This window comes from Labeo rohita, chromosome 16 (assembly GCF_022985175.1).
Source record: "Labeo rohita strain BAU-BD-2019 chromosome 16, IGBB_LRoh.1.0, whole genome shotgun sequence".
NCBI classification, from domain to species: domain Eukaryota; kingdom Metazoa; phylum Chordata; class Actinopteri; order Cypriniformes; family Cyprinidae; genus Labeo; species Labeo rohita.
Genome location: NC_066884.1, coordinates 27,429,151 through 27,448,554, shown reverse-complemented (window position 1 = coordinate 27,448,554; position 19,404 = coordinate 27,429,151). Strand labels below are relative to the sequence as shown.

At 36.0% G+C, this 19,404-nt stretch overlaps 1 protein-coding gene across 1 annotated transcript in view; it reads right to left on the bottom strand.

Annotated features, from left to right (window-relative positions):
* fam131bb (family with sequence similarity 131 member Bb) overlaps window positions 1–19,404 on the bottom strand; it is a 56,859-nt gene that overhangs the window by 24,697 nt on the left and 12,758 nt on the right. The window contains 1 exon segment of the mRNA XM_051132109.1: window positions 2,863–2,900. Within this exon segment, the coding sequence (XP_050988066.1) occupies window positions 2,863–2,900 (38 nt within the window).

Sequence of the window (19,404 nt, the reverse complement as noted above, 5' to 3'; positions counted from 1 at the left end):
GCAATAGTACAAGTGAAGTTTGCTTTGGCAGGCAGACAGGAGCATTCTAGAAAAAATAAAAAAGATTCTACATGAAAAACTATAGCCTCATACCCACTGAATAGACCAACGGACACATAAAAGCCAAAGCAAAGCTTATGCTAAAAGCAAGACTATTTCTACACAGCCATCAAAAAGAAACTGTGTGTACTGTGTTTTATAATACAGTAAAACAACACAGACACTGTGACAAAGAAAGCAAATACTTTGAGTCTAAAGCAGTCCATGTTGAAGACACAATAGGTGAAGGGAATGAATGCTGTAATAGACTCTCGACTACAGTCATCTTACTATTTTTTACCAGTGAAGGTAAAGAGATACAGTACACTAGCTAGGAAGGTTCATAGACAGAGATCAGTCCCAGAGAGCTGTGTTTACTTGCTATTTGATGTTTTGTATATAGGCCTAGCAGAAAAGCCTGTGGATGTCACAACATTTGTAGCATCTGGGGGTGTAATGTGCTCAGTTCTGTCATAGTATTTGTATATTAAACCAAACACTAAGTAATATTAAGTCTAAACAATGTTAAGATAATTTGGAAACCTCCTGTAAAGCACAAACCTCAAACACAAAATCTGAATGAGCACTGTTTACTTTCTTGATACGTTCATGTTCCTGCACGAGTAATCAGTACATGTTGCTCGAAAGGAAATTACTGTCCTCATAATCTTTCTTAAAAACGAAATAGCTTTCAGTGTGCCAGACTTTCTTAAAGGAGAACTCCACTTCCAGAACAAAAATTTACAAATAATTTACTCACCCCCCTTGTCATCCAAGATGTTCATGTCTTTCTGTCTTCAGTCGTAAAGAAATTATGGTTTTTGAGGAAAACATTTCATTTCATTTTTCTCCATATAATGGACTTCAATTGTGCCCCCGATTTTGAACTTCCAAAATGTAGTTTAAATGCAGCTTCAAAAGGCTCTAAACGATCCCAGCCGAGGAAGAAGGGTCTTATCTAGCGAAACAATCTGTCATTTTTTAAAAAAAAATAATAATAATTTGTATACTTTTTAAGCACAAAAGCTTGTGTAGCACAGGTATGGGGATGCGCGTTCTTGAATGATTTGTTCATTTTGAACGGATCTTTAATGTGACTCGGGAAGAACGAGTCGTCTCGGGGAGTGATTCGTTCGGTCACACATGCACAACATCCTATTAGGTTCTGCACTGGAATTAGTTCACCTGTTTCGAGTCTTTGGGTTTTTCGAGTTTTTCAATCTGTGTGCTCTTGCTCAAAAAGGTGGAGAATGGCGAAAAACTCCATCTTATTTTCTCCTACAACTTCAGAATCGTCCGACATCATTGTAGCTTTTTGTTTGTAAACAGCGTTTGACTTACTTGCACTTTGTTAGTCTTTGCGAATTCACTTTGTGGGTCTGTAGTTCCGCGTGACCTTTCGTGACCTTTCAAACGCGTATCTCAGAGCCTGTGCTACACAAGCTTTTGTGCTTAAAAAGTATACAAATTTTTATTTTTCGAAAAAAATGACTGATTGTTTCACTAGATAAGACCCTTCTTCCTCGACTGGGATCGTTTAGAGCCCTCTGAAGCTGCATTTAAATTACATTTTGGAAATTCAAAATCGGGGGCACAATTTAAGTCCGTTATATGAAGAAAAATCCTGAAATGTTTTGCTCAAAAACCGTAATTTCTTTAGGACTAAAGACAAAAAGACATGACCATCTTGGATGACAAGGGGGTGAGTAAATTATTTGTAAATTGTTGTTCTGGAAGTGGACTTCTCCTTTAAGGTTATTTTTGTAGGTTACATTGATGTGCCAGCAGGTGGCGACCTTGATCATCTTTACAAATGAATCATTTGAATCATTCACTCCGACTCCTTTAAGAACATTGATTCATTCAGGAACGAACCACCAACTGTGTCTTAATTAGAGACGCTCGACGATTCGGGTCGACGGAGCGAAAGTAGACAAGGTAACCGCCAATATCCTGTATAAAATATATTTATGTAACTATAATCGTATGAAAATCTTGTTTAATTCAGAAATACGTCACATATGGATCTAAACTCGTTTTCGAATCACGTTGTTTAGCCTGCCTCACATTGTGTCACACTGAAAATCACTTGTTTTTCATCATTTTTTATATTCAGTTAGGTACAGAGTCAGAAAAGGGTGACAGATGAAAGAACAGTGTGTATTTACTTATTGAAAAGAATGTAAGTATCTCATGAAAAGACCTTTTGAATTTCATATATTTTGATAATGGAATCAGCTTTAAAAGCTTAAAACAGAGAGAGAGATGGAACAAATCTCATACACATGCTTGGATGTGCTTACACATTCATATTTACCAACAATATATATGAAGACATAAGAAGAAATAAAAGCAAGCAAAGTGATGTGTCAGTGGTGATACTGAGCATCCATTGAGCAAAATCATCATCTCTTCCTTAAGCACAGACCCAGAATCAGTCTCCAGTATCACAGTACAGCTGAAAGCAAATAATATAAATTGCTTTCTGGGTCAGTTCTTAAGAGTGTGAGGTGCTGGAACACAAACTTAACCAAAAGTAAATGCTAACGACTATAACAGCAAACTACAAGCACTAAACTACATGCTGTTAACTAGGCTAATATGCTAGCAATGTCTTTCTGCGGTCAAGGAGGAGAGCTGGCTCACTTCCCTAACTGAGATAATCTCTTCCTGTATTGGACACCTTGGCCTCCATCTTGGAGCAGGATGCTTTTATCCCCCTAAACAGGAATTTGTGGTGTGTAGTGTCATAGCGTGTCAGCACAGTTGAGAGATTTGGCTAATTTAGTATATTTATGGTGGTGTATTAGGCAGCTTCCTTACCTGTTCCCCATCCTTCTGCACGGGAACTCCATCTGCTGCTGTAGAGAGGAGATAAAAAGAGTAAATTATAGCAGGGTGCTTTGAGACTCAAATAGAAATGTATTATTAGGGCATGTGTTTTGTGATTTGAAGAGTAGGTCGCTATGAAATAAAAATATACAGGGAAAAAGATCAGGGAGCAATTTCTTACAAGGAAAAACTATTTTTGATGTTTTACTATTACATTAATGCAGTCTACAGTACATCTACTGCCTAAACGTTTAGTTGTCACCATTATGGTAATCAGTGTTGGCAGAAAACTTGGACCTTGTTCACTTGCAATTATTTTTCTCTTAGCCAGTATAATACTGTTACTGAACATAATTTGTTGCACTGTGTCACAGGGAGAAACTAAACTGTAGTAGAATAGTACATATAGTGATAGTACAGAAATGACATAATCTTTTATAAACAGTTACCACAGGAGGGCTGTTTGAAGTTTAATTGTGGAGATATCGCTGGTGAGCTTTTAGTATGAGTTGTCGTTGACATAATTCAATATGTGCTTGTCTCAAAAACAAAACCATTCAAGTGTACATACAAACAGGCGGTACAGTGAAACCCATTAAATTGAAGACAGATAAAAAGCACAAAAACTGATCTTCCAAACGGAAAAGTGACTGTTTAACCATTAATGTTACTACATATTTAGCTTAGAAAATAACGCATAAAATAAGCTTATGTAAGAAAAACAAAATCAAAAACAGAGAGCTCTCATTAAGACAGAAAGCAAACAGAGTAACAACAAAAACAGACACAACTTCAGAAATTATTTCACATTAGACAAAGGCAAAGCTAAATTTTAAAGCTAACTTTTATTATAATGGGCAGTAGGGCCCTATGAAATCAGTTTTATTTTTTTTTTTACAAATTCTGTTTTTTCCGTTTTAGTTTTTCTGGATTCCGTTTTTTCCCATTTTAGTTTTTCTCAACTCCTTTTTAATGGTTAAATAAAATTTTATCAATCAAAGACCATGTCTAATTAATTAAAATCATGAAACAATTTCACATCACTTTAATAAAGGTTTAACAAAAATGACATGTTTAGGGCCCTATGAAATGTTTTAGTTTTTCTCTCCATATGTTTTATTGTTATAGTGTTTTAGCATGTCTAATTATTTGAATGCATGCTTGATTTATTCAAATTCATTCTTAAAATAGCCTTATGAAAGGTTTTTATACCCTCAGAAATTCTGTGCTGTGTATTTAAAATGTTCTGGTTATCAAATGAAGGCATAAAACATTAATTTCATTTATCTTTTAATTACTGAAGATTAAGCAAACTTTTTCAGCAAACAAAGGGGAATTTACTATTAAAATTGGGAATTTACGATTTATTTTGACAGGTTGCCGTGTCTACCTTGACATTTCTGTGTGTATATGATGTAACGTTAGTTTTCCTACAATGGAACGGTCAAAGGCTCATGAAGTGACTCTCAGCAGATATTGTTCATGTATTTATGTCCTCATTTAGTGAGACGACAGATGCTGAAATCACAGCGAGCGTCACGCGCACTTCAGTGTGTGTAGTAAACAAAACCGCTCGTCTGCTCCATTCATTAAAACAGAGACACGCAGAACATGCAGGATTCACATTTAAATAGTATTTTTGTGGCCTAATATTTACAGATACTAGTCCATATTGCAGTTTGATTTAAGTGTAATTACCTACTTTTGATAATTGATTAAAACATTGACAAATTCCATGACATTCCATGTTAATCAGTAAATTCAGTTTTTATGACTAGATTCCGTGATTCTGTCCGTGTTTTCCGCATCGCGGATATCATAGGGCCCTAGGGCAGTTCTAAGATTTTTTTTTAAAACATAAGTTTTTTAATGATTGATCACGTTCTGTGATATATGTTAATAAATAATACATTACATTGTCAAGTATAATATTAAATGGTTACAATTATCCACAGGCTTTGATATTACTTTGTAAAAAGACTAAACAAATATTCTTTTTGTATATTGATTCTACATTAATTTTTGATTGATTGATTGATTGATTGATTAATTCAACAGTTCTTACTGGTTCTCGAATCTGACTGGCTTGGAGAGGAGTGTGATATTCTAGTGATAACAGAGCTCTAACCGTTTCACCGTCTGTATCACTCCGCTTGCGGTATTTCTCATGGAGTGAATCTCATGGTGGACGCCCAAATTTACTATGTTTTTATAAATAATACTGTTTTTATGTCACAGACATAAGAATTTAGTTGTAAGATTTTTTTATGTGAGAATGCACGTTTAGACTTCAAATATGCGGTTTGTTAACAAAATTTGCTTCAGTGTTTTCGGAGGTGTGAGCTCCAGGGCGTCAGCGACAACAAGAGACTGTTATTATGAGCGAGTCAGCAGTGAAGACTTTTATACTGAAAGAGACTGAAACAGGGTTGTAAACAAGGAAGTTATTTTTACTTTCAACAACACCTTGTAAGACAGAGGAACAGATGAAAGGATAGTACGGCAAAGATATCGCTTTCCTCAGCAGACGTTCAAACTAGTGTTTTATTGTGAATGTGAGATTGAGCTGAAGAATGAATGCTGGATCAGATGCAGGTAATCACACTCGCTTAGTCCATCTCTCTCTCATAATACTCTACATAACACAGAGAGCTTTTAATACAGTAATACAGTAGTGCGATATGGCTGTATATCAGCACGCTGTGATTACCTATATACAGCCATATCATACTGCTACTTGTGTGATATTGGTCATATATAGATCAACATATTAAACTTATTATAAATAATTTGTATATATAATAATTTCCTGCTACTGTTCACTGTGAAGTTGCATTATGTTATTAACTAGAGAGAAACAATGAGAGCAAATGGTTAGGGCAGTCAACAACAGAAAATGACTGTGCATTGAAAGGCGTAATTGAATCAGATCCCAACACCTTTCACCTGCCTACATACATGCTGTTCTCTCATTATAATCACAGCTTGACCTACTGATAAAACACTTCAACAATAGAGAAAGAGAGAGAGTCAGAGTACATGTGGAGGTGGCAATGCAGAGTTAACCAGGAATCCAAGTAAACAATGCAGAGAGTAAGAAACTCATTTTTCTTTCCCCAACCACTGCAGCGTAACATTGTTATAGAGTTCATTAGTTCTCATGCGCTGACCCACTTCATAAGTGCCCTAATAACATAATTAAATAATTACGCAGTCCATCACCTAAAAAATGATGAGCCAAAACAGATACAGTGGAAAACAGGTCACCTGTATTTGGGCCTCTCATAGAATGATTAACGAATTCTATTCTTTTATTTATTTATTTTGCTCCTTCCTTACACAGACTAATCCTGATTCCACGAAAACTTAATTACAGAAGGCCCTGTGCTAATTAAGCCTAAACACAGCTCTGGTCTCAGGGTGATTTCTTACATTATTAAATGAGGAATATTCTTTCATAATCAGCCATGACATGGCTGGGGTCTGTAACCTTACACTCTGCTAATTATGTTGGGATATTTAGAAAGGTTTTTGGTGTTGGTGACCTTTCCTTTGCTTTTCAAAGATGGTGTAATGCTTGTAAATTCACTTGTTGCACTATATTGTAATGAATTAAATAATGTGGATAAGTAGGTGAGATTGAAAATAGCTGTTAAACTCAAATCAGTGCATATTAAATCATTAAAAAAATTGAGATCCATGTCTTTTAGGCCTTGTAAGACTACTGGCTTTAAAAAAGTGATGAGCCATTCAATATTTGTCAATATGGGTGCCGTCAGAATGAGGGTTCAAACAAATAATAAACACGACTCCACACGGGGCTAGTCCATCCATTAAAGTCTGATGACATGAAAAGGTGTTTGTAAGAAACAAATTCATCAATATGACATTTTTAACTTTTGAACCACTGAAATCATCTTGTCTGAATCCGGAGAGAAATATGCACAGATCAAGCACCGTTTAAAACAGAAAACAGTCCAAAAACATTCTTAACAAATATCTCAGTGGATTTTGATGTGAGAAGACAACAGGGGATGAACTTTTTTACTGGATGAAGTGTTATTATGAATCATGGACTGGTATCTAGACCAGAATTGGTGGCTTAAAGTTAAACCATTTCTTACAAACATGCAACTTTTCACAAGACATTCATTGATTGAATGGAATTGTGACATTTACTTTTGATGCTTTTATCAGAACTTTCATTCTCACAAGCAAGTGATGTAATGCTAAATTTCTTCAAATCTGTTCCGATGAAGAAACAAACTCATCTACATCTTGGATGGCCTGAGGGTGAATACGTTTTCAGCAGTTCTATGTTTTTGTTTAATTTGTGTGTGAAGGTCTCATGCGTTCATGGAATAATTATTGCAACCTAGAATATGCCTGATGTGTGTGTTATACAATGAGGATGCAGAAATAGAAAGCAGTGTAGTTAGATATTTGAGAGGGAAACTCTAGTTGATCTCTCTGTCTGGATGACAGAGTGGCTCTGTGGTCTCTGGAGTGATGGCTAACGTTGTGACACACTGACCTACTGATACACTAACACCAGCCATTTTATTCTGTCCCTTTGGAGATTACTCACTGTCTTTGTCAAGATCAGGAGCCAGACATTATGCAGATACAGCTGTGTCTGTCTGACCTGATTAAAGCCATGTTTTAAATGAAAAATTGGTGGATATTAAGCATATACACGTTTGTATTTACTATGTGGATATGCAGACTTTACAGTGGGATTTTGGAGGTGTGGGTCTAAAACCTGGTAGTGATTCTGGTGACCTAGGCAAGATATGATGTGACATGACATTTATTTTTTTAACTGGAATAAAACTGAGCTGCAAAATGTGGTGGCACACACATCTAAAAGAGGAGTATGGAGGATCTGTGCACACACAATGCTGAAAGTAATGTACTTTGAATGTTTTCCTTTTTTTTTTTTTTTTTTTTGTGAGAAGCACAATCACTAAATTATGGAAGTTTCCACCACTGAATAAAAAATAACAAAAGGTAATTGTGATTTTTTATTTAAAAAAAAGTCAGAATTGTGAAATATAATTCTTTGTGAGATATAAACTCACAATTCTGACATTTATTCTCAGAATTGCGAGACATAAACTCAGAATTGAGAAAAATAAAGTCAGAATTGCGAGATATTAAGTCTTTGTGAGATATAAACTCACAATTGCAAGAATTAAAGCCAGAATTGTTAAAACTGAAAAAATTTTCTCACAGACTTTTTTCTTGCAAGTGCAAGTTTGTATCTAGCAAACTTTTTTTTTCTTGCAATTCTGTCTTTTTTTCCTCAGAATTGTGGGATATAAACGCAATTGTGAGTTATAAAGTCCAATTTTGAGGAGGGAAAAGACTAATTGCTAATATCTCACAATTCTGACTTAAATCGCAATTGTGTGTTAAGTCAGAATTGCGAGTTTATATCTCGCAGTTTTAACTTTATAACTCCCATTTTGCATGTTTATATTATGTAATTCTAACCTTGTTTCTCAAAATTGTGAGTTTATGTCATGCAATTCTGATATACATATATTTAAATAAGCCACAATTGTGAGAGATAAAGTCACGTTGTGAGAAATAGTTACTAGAGCAAAAGTTCCAATAATGAGATACAAATTCACGATTGAGAGATATAAAATCATGCCAAGTTTGTTGCATTTCCTAGACACAAAGCCATAATTATGATCGATAAAGTCACAATTATTAAAAATACTAATAAAATTGTATGATGTAATTAGGGCTGTAGCTATCGATTATTTAAGTAATCGAGTATTCTACAGATTATTTCATCGATTAATCGAGTAAACGGATAAGACGTTTTTCTTTATTAAAAGAATAGCAATGCTAAATATACAAGAGAAAATAAGATAGGTCTCTTAAAATAAATAACTAATTTGTTTTCTTTTTAGGAAAATTATCATTTTTATTGCTGAAAATGCATACATTAACCATGAAAACTAAACCCATTTAATGCATTTATTTGCCAAATTACATTCAAAGTGTGAATGTAAAATATCACATATATATATATATATATAGAATACAATTTCACATTACTTTAGAAAAAGGTAAACATTACAACCTAAAACGAAGGCATAAATCAAGAAATGGAGGCATTTAGAGGAAGGCCTATTTACACACTATTTAATTCAGCTCAGAGGGACATGAATGCATTTAACTTGCAGTTACAAATGCATAAATAATATTTAGTTATTTTAAACAAAACATTGAATACTGATATATGTATGTATTTTTTTAAATGAAGATACTTTAACTGTGAAATCAAAACCGCGAGTAGCTGTCAGCACGTCACTGTTAGGTAAGTGAGTCATTGCGATTGAACTGAATCATTTAATAGGTGATTCATTCAAGAACGAAACACCGTCATGTTGCTGAAAGACGCAAAACAGTGCTGTGTCTGTGTTTGGAATGGTTTTCTGTTAGCGAAATAGAGCAAAAACAGGCAATATGTTGTCTAAAACTTAATAGTATTAAGAGACTTAAAACTTAAGTCTCTTAATACTAACTTCTTGTTTATTGATGAACTGTTGGATAAAATCAGTATCACATTTGTGATCATGCTGAGGCACTCTTCGTTTGATACTGACTAACTGTCTAACTTTATGTGTGTCACAGAGAGACAATGAGACAATCAACATAAATAGCACTTAGTCTTTCACAAATCATAGCTAACTTAGATACATCATAACTAACCACCATTAATTTACGGTCTATGTCCAGCCTTTATCGGTTTATGCGTTAGTAATATTGGTCCGTGGGGAAACACAGTGTTCCATATGTAGTTACAGTAAATGGACTTAACAAAGTCATATAATTTGCCTCGATGATTTTTTGTATCGGAGTTACTCGAGGAATCGTTTCAGCCCTAAATGTAATGTAACATTGCAAGATAAACAGTCGCAATAATGAATGGCAAATTCACAGTTGAGAGATATTAAGTCACATATTTTGCAATTCCTAGAATCAAAGTTGATATCAAAATATACTCACATTTGGATATACAAAGTCACAGTTACGATAAATAAAATATCAATTACAAAAAATAATGACAAAATTGTGAGATATAAAATCTAAACGCTATAAAAAGATATAAAAATATGAAGTTGATATAAAGATTAAAAAGATATAAAGTCGCAATAATGAAGAACAAATTCACAGTTGTGAAAAAGTAAGGTTGTGACACATAAAAGTGCAATTTCTAATAACAAAGTTGCAAAAATGTAACAAAATATTAAGTCATCTTGTCAAATAAATAACACACTGAGAGATATGACGTCACAATTACGATAAATAAAGTCCCCATTTAATTTAAAATGTAACTTATGTGCAAAATTGGAATATCGCATAAAACATTCGCAAATTATGTTTGGGAATGCAGTCGTTTAAGACAGTTGTGGGAGGAAATTATACAGAACCACTTTGATGACAGACTTTGCTTGGGCATTTCAGAATGACCATAACAACATTTCAGATGCTGTGCAACAAGATCGATCTGCTGGTTAGTCAGGTTATGCCATCCTATAGCTCAAAATAACATGACTTTCTTGATTTGCATGGTACAGTTTATTCGGCAACTGCGTTTCCATCTTCCATTATTCACATTAACGCTTTTTCACACAAGTCAAAAACTACCTCAAGCGGGTGTAAATTTTGTGTGTGTGTGTAATTTGGCATTTCCATCAGTCGTTTCTGATGCGATACTTCAAAATGCACATAAAAACAGGTTGATGGAAACACAGCTGTTGTGAGATATATAGTCTCTGACATAGAGTGGGGAGGTGGAATGTGTGTGCTGGATGAAAGAGAAAGACTAGCATATGAGAAATTCAATGAATTGACAATGAAATTGATTTTTTTCTTTTTAGAATCTTTTTAGAATTTAACCCCTGATGATATGCCATTAATTGATCTAACTCTAATGCTATTTGGGAGCAAACATACTAAACAAACTCCTGCTGACCGTATATGACTAATTCGATAATGATTGGCAATTATTATTAAATGTCTTTAATGTTGAAGAAATGATAATAAGGTACTGCAGCATCTAATGGTCTCCATTCACTAAGCATTCTCGAAAACAGCAGCCAATTCAATTAAAGCTGTGAATGTTGCACTCATCAGCCCATCCAGCTGGCAAATGCTCTTAATGACCTTGAAAGGAACTCAGCTAACCTACACTGAACCAGGCTCATGATCATCAGTTTTTGTTCCATTGTTTTGGAACCTGGATTTATGACAAAAAATAACTAAATTCCCATGGTACATACAGTCTGGATGACTGTTTATTATTCACCAAATCCACAGAAATAAGCATTAATATTAAATACGAGCTTGTTTGCTCTGCAGGGCTGTCTGTAGTAGCTCTTTCTTCTCCTCTTCAGCACTTAATCCCCATTCATCTCTTCCTCATTACACAGCGACTGTGATTTTCTGGTTCCTCCTTCACTTTTGACCTTTGACCTTTCACCTGTCCACAGAATTAATCACCTCTTCCAGATAAAACATATTTCCTTGACGTAAATCTTAAGGTGCCTAAGGCAGCGTGTGCCCTAGATAACAATACAAGCATACGTATACACACATAGTAACACACCTTTGGGATTCATTTAGCCAGGATTAACACTTCATATACTTTATATACACATCTCTCTCACACACACTGTCTGTTTAATGGCTTCAAAGCTCAGCTAACTGGATAAAGACTAAACAAAAGTAAATGCAAACCGCAGTGAGCATTGCGAACTGGGATTTGAGTTGCTCACAATAATATCAGCCATATTCCAAGAATTTGTAGTGGATTTATATTGCCTTTGCGATCACGCAAGAAACGTTGTTTTGTTTTTGTGGCGTTCAGGTTGAGGTTTTGTAAATCTGCTTCCGTGTTAGATTTTTTTAATCATGCCAAACAGAGTTGGAACTTCCAGCTTACTGAGCAATTTTCAGGTTTCCTGGCACAAAATGTATTTGAGTAAGCCGCTTTACTGAATGTCGGCTCTGGATGTAGAATCCTGAAATAGGATAACAAAGGTACAAATTATACAATCACATGTACTGTAGAGAAACATGTCTTCACTCTCTTTTGTGTGTATGGCCAATATAAACAGCTGAAATCATTCAATCTCTTCGGTCAAATGTCATCTTATTCCATTAAATCATGGAAATGAGCCCTCCAAAGCTAGACACTTATTCAGCTAGCCATAATCATTTTTCATTTTCTAATCAAAACTGAATGGTGTTTGCTGAGGCATTCTGAAGGGATGTGGTGTGTGGTTGCTTGGCCATTCTGAGTATAGGATATAGGATATTTTTTCTACATTTCATAATTAACTAGGGAAAAAGTTTTCTTGATTATGAAAGTAAAAGTAAGCTACCCTTCTGCTATATTGCACTTAAAACTGGAAAGCAAATTAATTTGCTCAGCACAAACAATCCAGGATGAGTTAGTTGTTGAATGAGTTAAAGGGAACCCCGGGTATTAAGACTTGTATGGCTTAAAATAACATAAACAAGATTTATGTTATTTTAAAAATGCATATTGTTTTATACATATTTTATACTGTGGGGCGCCATTATTTTTACCACAACACAAGTCGCGGATATAAAAGACGATGGATGTAAATGTAGGCTAAAACCAAATGCCATCCCACTGATTTTTCACGTTTAAACGCCCCTGGATATGGAGTGAAATCCACACTGAGAAACTCCTTCAGTGGCTGCGGCGTCATAACACGTGTCGGCATGTTTACATCCTGCCAAGATGGCATCTAGCGTTTCTTGTCTCTGCCATTTGTAAGCTCTTTTAGTAGCTGTGTATGGTCTACTAAAAGCCTCAAAGGCATCAGGGCTAAATTGGAGAGAGCAAAGAGGTTTAGGAAGTTTTATTTATCCACACACTCTTCAAAATAAAGGTGCTTTAAAAGGTTCTTCATAACACTGACATAGAAGAACCATTTTTGGTTCCACAAAGAACCATTCAGTCAAAGGTTTTTTACAGAACCATCTCTTTCTTACCTCTTTATAATCTTAAGAACCTTCTTTCGCCACAAAGAACCTCTTGTGAATCAGAAAGGTTCCTCAGATGTTAAAGGTTCTTTATGGAACCATTTAAACAAAAAAGATTCTTCTGTGGCATCGTGAAGCACCTTTATTTTTAAGAGTTCCCATTATTTTCTCCTCTTCTTATCGGAAAGGAAAGCAGTGAAGACTTACATCACTTCTCTTGTTGCCCTTCGACTGAAAATTCCAACCAAAAGCCACACAAGGTGGCACTGTATCCGTATTTAGTTTTCCAAGTTGTGTTGCAGTAAAAATAGCAACAGTGCCAGTAGCTCACTGAGTGCAACCGTTTTACGTCATCAAAATAATGGTGTCCCCCATAGTCCAAAATATGCATAAAATGATTTGGATTTCTTAAATAACATAAATCTTTCATGGATTTTCCACTACATATTTCAATAAGAGACATCATTTATGTTATATTAAGCTATACAAGTCTTAATACCAGTGGTTCCCTTTAATACTTTTACACCATTTATAACTAAAAACAAACTTTTTGTGCATTTTCGCTGTTCATTTGCATGATAACAGCCTGAGAATAGGTTTTGAAAATTATACGATTATTGTCTCTGTGTAAATTACAAAAACACCAGTTTGTGGAAACTGTGATGTTACGTGTATGTGTATTAGTTGTTCAGACTATAGAGTTTCTCTACAAAGTGACATCACCATTTTTAGTTGTTTCTCCAGGATCTGTGTGAACGAAGATTGCTTTGACAACTTTATCATTTACACTCGCATTTCATTCCTGTTTTAGTATGTTGTCATGTAAATGACTACCCTTGGAGACTGGCACCCTTGGCAACTTCTGTCTAAAGATATGCTTTCAATAAAGCTGCTGTGTGTGGTCAGCTCAAATGGACAAATGGTCTTGTCAGCAAACATTTCACTTGCAATTAAAAGGATTTGATAGAAACATAAGCGGATTGAATCCCTCACACAATATGCCTTCTCCAGGCATTGTTCTTATTACAGAATAACTTAAGAATTACATCAGCCTCCCTACAGGTTCTTAAAGCTAATAGGAGAAAAAACTAATGAATGTCGTTTCATTTCAGCCATTGCAAGACCGAGGCAAGGGCCGTGAGGCTTAGCTGATCTAAACTACCCAGAGGAATTGTTTTTTTTCTGGCATGGACGTACAATCTTTGAAGATTAGGTATTATAAGCGTTACATGGCTGTCTTTTGACAATCAGCTGATATCAGTAGATTCTGGTTTCATAAGCATGAACAGACAAATGTGTTTTAAAAAAAACTTAAAGTAAACCTATTATGCCCCTTTATACAAGATGTAATATAAGTCTCAGGTGTCCCCGGAATGTGTCTATGAAGTTTCAGCTCAAAATACTCCACAGATCATTTATTATACTATTTTGCAAATGCCCATTTTGATTGAAATCAGAAACACGCTGTTTTTTCACACGGCATGTGAGTACTAAACTAAGTTCTCTTTCATGTCTAATTGTGCTTAAGCTGTCAAATACACACAAGTTTATGCTAAAAACACACAGGAGTTACAAAAACAGTCAGTTATGTCTGTGAAGGTAAACAGCTGGGAAAGAAATCGCATGTTTATATTAAATCTGTGTGGCAGCAGCGTAATATACAGAAAATAAATCAATAAATCCACTGTTCGTTTGTCTCCTCTGACGCTGGGACTCTAAATAGTGCTCTGTGCTTGTCTGTGCAGCCAACGACACAACAGTTAGCATTCTTTGCTTGAACTTTTGGCATAGCGTTAGAACTGGTACACCGTTGTCGCTTGCGAAAACAAAATGGCAGTGACGTGAGTGAAAATGTGCAGATTAAGGGGCGGTAATATTATAATAAGATCCAAAAATATAATAAGATAATCACTCTCTTTAGCTTCTTTTTAAAATAAATGGCCCCGAGTTATAAAAAATTAAAATAAATGAAAAATAGTAAAGATGCTTTACTTTCCCACAACAGTTTAAAATACTATACTACAGCTTTAAAATGTGTATTCTTTTGTATTAAGCTGAAAGGTTAGTCTGTGATGTTTACTTTTACAAGTAAGGACAATAAAAGCATTCAAACCAACAATATGCAAATACTTTGACAAGTCCTGTTAGATAATGCAGTACACATAGTAAGGTTAATGAATAATAGATAAAATAGAAAAAGAATACAGAATACATGATAGTGTTAGGGTGTAATTTTTTATGATATATAAAAAGGAAACACGCAGATAGAACAGAAATAGAATAGAGAGTGCAAGTGTTAAAGGGTCAAGTTTTTTTATATATAATAAAAGAAAACAAGTAGATGAATAGAAATAGAATAGAGCATGCTAGTGCTAAATGGTCAAGTTTTTTATATATAATAAAAGAAAACAAGTAGTTGCAGAATAGAAACAGAATAAGGGGTGCAAGTAGGGCTGGGAGTCGATTCCAAAAAGAATCTATTCCAAGGCGTTGGGAATCGAGAGTCGATTCCAAAGTTTGGAATCAATCCCATCAAGGGGAATCGACTCTCTATAGCCGTTTTCAGTTCAACAAAGCTTATCTATAGGCGCCTCTCAAATGAAAGCCTGCATCATACAAAAGCTGCATATCTCGGCTGTTGTCATCAAACATTGCTGAACATTGATTCACGAAAATAAACTGAATGAAAAGAGTCGGAACTGAGCACGTCTGAGTTTGAGGATGCAGCATTGCTCGCTAATAGTGATTCACGAGTTCGCCTGCCCATCCAGTCACAATGGGCAATGGTAAACAAACTTGGCTTGTTGTCCCTAATGGAGGCTCGAATCCGAGGCTCGGCTTGAGCACAGAGTTCGGACCCCCCCAATGCGATATTACCTAGAGGAAGAATAACAGAAACAATGGAGGAGGAGAAGGGGAGGTGGAGAGATGCCGGAAGAACGGAGGCTGGGACGGTGCAATGAGAGCTGCTTATATAGGCTTGTAATGATGATTGACAGGACTGAATGATTAGGCTCCTCCCGAACCTAAGTTTAGAACTTCATTTAGAAGACTGATTGGGGGTTCTTTCGGATAGATTCTAATGAACCAGTTCAAAAGTTTTTTTACGGTGAAACGGCGTTGTATTGTCCACAGTTTTGAGTGCGGCACGACAGAATAGATCATGACGTGATCTAGGGTCTTGATTCTATTTCCATCTTAAATAAAATGCTATTTTTAACCTTTCGATTACTCAATGATAATTCTGAAAGAAAACGCCGAGAGCACAGATCAGTAGCCGAGAGCACATCTGATTTGACAGAAAAACCACCAGCTCTTATATCAGTGTTGTTGTTCTGGTTATTTTGTTTCAGTGTACAGTTTGTTAATTTTGCGCAAAGCATACCACAAAAGTACACATCATTCAGCCAAAATTTTCGGAATCGAACAGCCCTAGGTGCAAGTGTTAGTGGGTCACTTTTCTAATAAAAAGAAATCAAGTATGAATAGACAAAGAATACAGAGTGCTAGTGTTGGGTCAAGTGTAGATGGAAGAGATGCATCTTTAGCTGTTTCTTGAAGATGTGTTTGGATCAAGTTGGCCAGGTCATTCCACCAGCAACAAGGTAAAAGTCTGTGAAAGCGATTTTGTGCCTCTTTGGGATGGCACTATAATGCGCTGTTCACTTGCAGAGCTCAAACTGGAGGGCACACAAGTCTGAAGTAGTGAATTTAGCTAAAGCCAATAATTGTTTTGTAGGCAAATATCAATTCCTTGAATTTTATGCAAGCGCCTATTGGTAGCCAGTGTAAATTGATGAACAGAAGTGTGACATGGGCTCTTTTCGGTTTGTTAAAGACTACTTTTGCAGGATGTTTACATCCTCTGATGCTCTTCACACAGTGAAAGATGAAGCTTCATGCACACTTGCATTTTCCACTCTTCTGCATTAGAAAGGAAGTGAATGAAGCACGAAGTCTAATGTGACTGCATTTTTCGACTACATACTGGATCATTTTCTTTCACAGTAGCCAGACCATAAACGTATCAATTAAAATGGTAATATGCTTTCTATATTCTCCTTTTACAAACCTCCACTGGGGTTCCCAGTATTATCAACAACAGCACTGCTTGAGGACTCACTGCTAATGATATCCAATCTAAAACAATCCCCCGCTGTATCATTACCGCAACAAATTCCCACTCATGCATTAACTGACTTCCAAAACACATTCTTTTCCCATTTCTTTCTTTCTTTTGGTGCAGTTTAATCCTCGCCTATAAGTTCAATTTATCAAACACGTCAACCCAAACACAATGAGCGGCGTTCTGCTTCTCTGTGCAGCCTGTGAAGCTGTTGCAGTTGCTGCATATGGAGCAATAACAGGCGAGCACATGATCTTGTACGATGAGGCGACTCGTTTTCCCCAGCGCTTCTCTTTTCTCTGATACCTCCCCTGCGGCCAAGCAACGGCGCAGCTCTGCTAGTAACGACGCAAAGCTGATGAGGAGAGGAAGGATGGGAGAGAAAGAAGCGCGGCCGCGCGGAACGAAGAACCCGCATCAGCCACATCGCGTCTGCCGCAGCTGTAGTTATTATGACAGCCACCGCTAAGAAAGCCTCTGTCCGTCTCTGTCTATCTGTTAAAGAAAGATTGAGAGGAATTCTTCAACTCGGTGACTGTCAGCTCGTTTCAACACTGAAGTGTGTGTTTCACACGCGGCGGTTCCAGCTGCTCGTGGCCGCTGTATGCGGTGCTCGTAAACGGGCATGCCAGTGGTGATGTTGATTATCAGCTTCCGTGTAATTAATGCCCGTCCGTATGTCTGCAGCAGACTGTATTTCTGCAGCATACTAGCCCAACGATTAATCTACTTCTATAAACAACATATTGCGGTCATTCACGCGATGTATGTGACTGCAGAAGAGCACTGCAGCTCTGAATGACGTGCAGCTTCTTTCTTTGAGGAGCTTAGGCTTTGTATCGCCTCAGTACTGAAGATCACGGTTTGAGTCAAACTTCGTTTGCAAGGGCGTTGTTATTCAACGCTGACAACAATAGAAAAGATAGGAGAGGTTTGTGTGTCTATGAGAGAGAGAGAGCTTAGTAATCATCTATCATTAAGTGGGTGTCCCTCAGTAACATAATATCACAGATGCCATACAGTTGTACCAAATGGAGGCGAGAAATGCGTTGCTGCTTACTGCTGCCTATTATTGTGCTCAAAGTGCTTGAGTTTGTTCAAACAAGCATTAAATATTTTTATGCTATTGTTTAGGTAAACATTTAAAAATAAATCTTAAATCTCAATTCTAAAACCATATAAATGATACTAAATATGTTCATGTTAAACAATAGCATACTAGCTAAATAACATATAAAAATACTGAACAATTAAATAAACCTACAGCAGAGAGGATATTCAATAAGCAATTTAAAGGGGTCATAAACAGTGCTTACAAAAACCTGTCCACTCAAAAAAAAAAAAAAAAAAAAAAAAAAAAACACCCAAAAATTCTTAGAATAATGTGATAGAATGTTATTACCATGTCAGTCAAGGTTGATAAAAGACATTTTAACTCCTTAAAACAAAATGATGGTGACAAAATAATATAAATATAGACAAATTTCCCAGGTAAATCAGAGCAAATACATTAAACAGGATTACCAAATTTGATTAAAATAGCCTATGCAAGTAGATGCTGTCAAAACGGCAACAAAAAATTAACCAAAATCCTAGAAAAAACATGCATCAAATGTCACCAGTCAGAATAAGCCAATTTAAATGCAAAAATTGCTCAGAAAAAGCAACATAATTAGCAGGTATATATTTAGGTATACATTCAAAATTTGTTTTGTTATCACGCCAAAATCCCGTCACTCATAAATCATCATGTCTGTCTGCTGATCAGTGATTGGCTACTAGTCAACTTTGCAGTGTGAATGTGTTTGGGAACACTGTGATGACTGATGACTGTAAAACTCTCGGACATATTTTTAAGGTTATATGCTGCGAGTCCAGCGTTAGTTGCTCATCGTCACAGTTGTAAACACGACAGCTTTCTTCTTTTGTGAGGGGTTCTGGCACCACGCCATTTTTTTTCCATGCAGAACGTCTCCCGGAAACCCTGTTTAATTAACCAATCAGTGACAACTTTAAAACTCCTGAGGTGTTTTCACTTTTTTGTGCTGTATGGATCAGACGTTCAGCCAGCAGTCTGAGGTGTGATGCCTGAGGCTGAGACAACCAAAACGACAGCTTTTGGGTTAAAAACAGGACAGAAAATAGCCCATTACTTCTAAATTACTTCTAAACCTTGATAACATTATACATGGACCTCAGAGAACAGTACAAAAATGCAAAGACAGTTCATGACCCCCTTAAGTTAAACCCCAATTCCAGCTCTGCATAATATAGTATATATTAGGGGTGTAACGACACACAGATGTCACGGTTCGATACGGTTTCGGTACAACAGAAAAAAAAACAAACAAATTTACTATGCTAGGTTT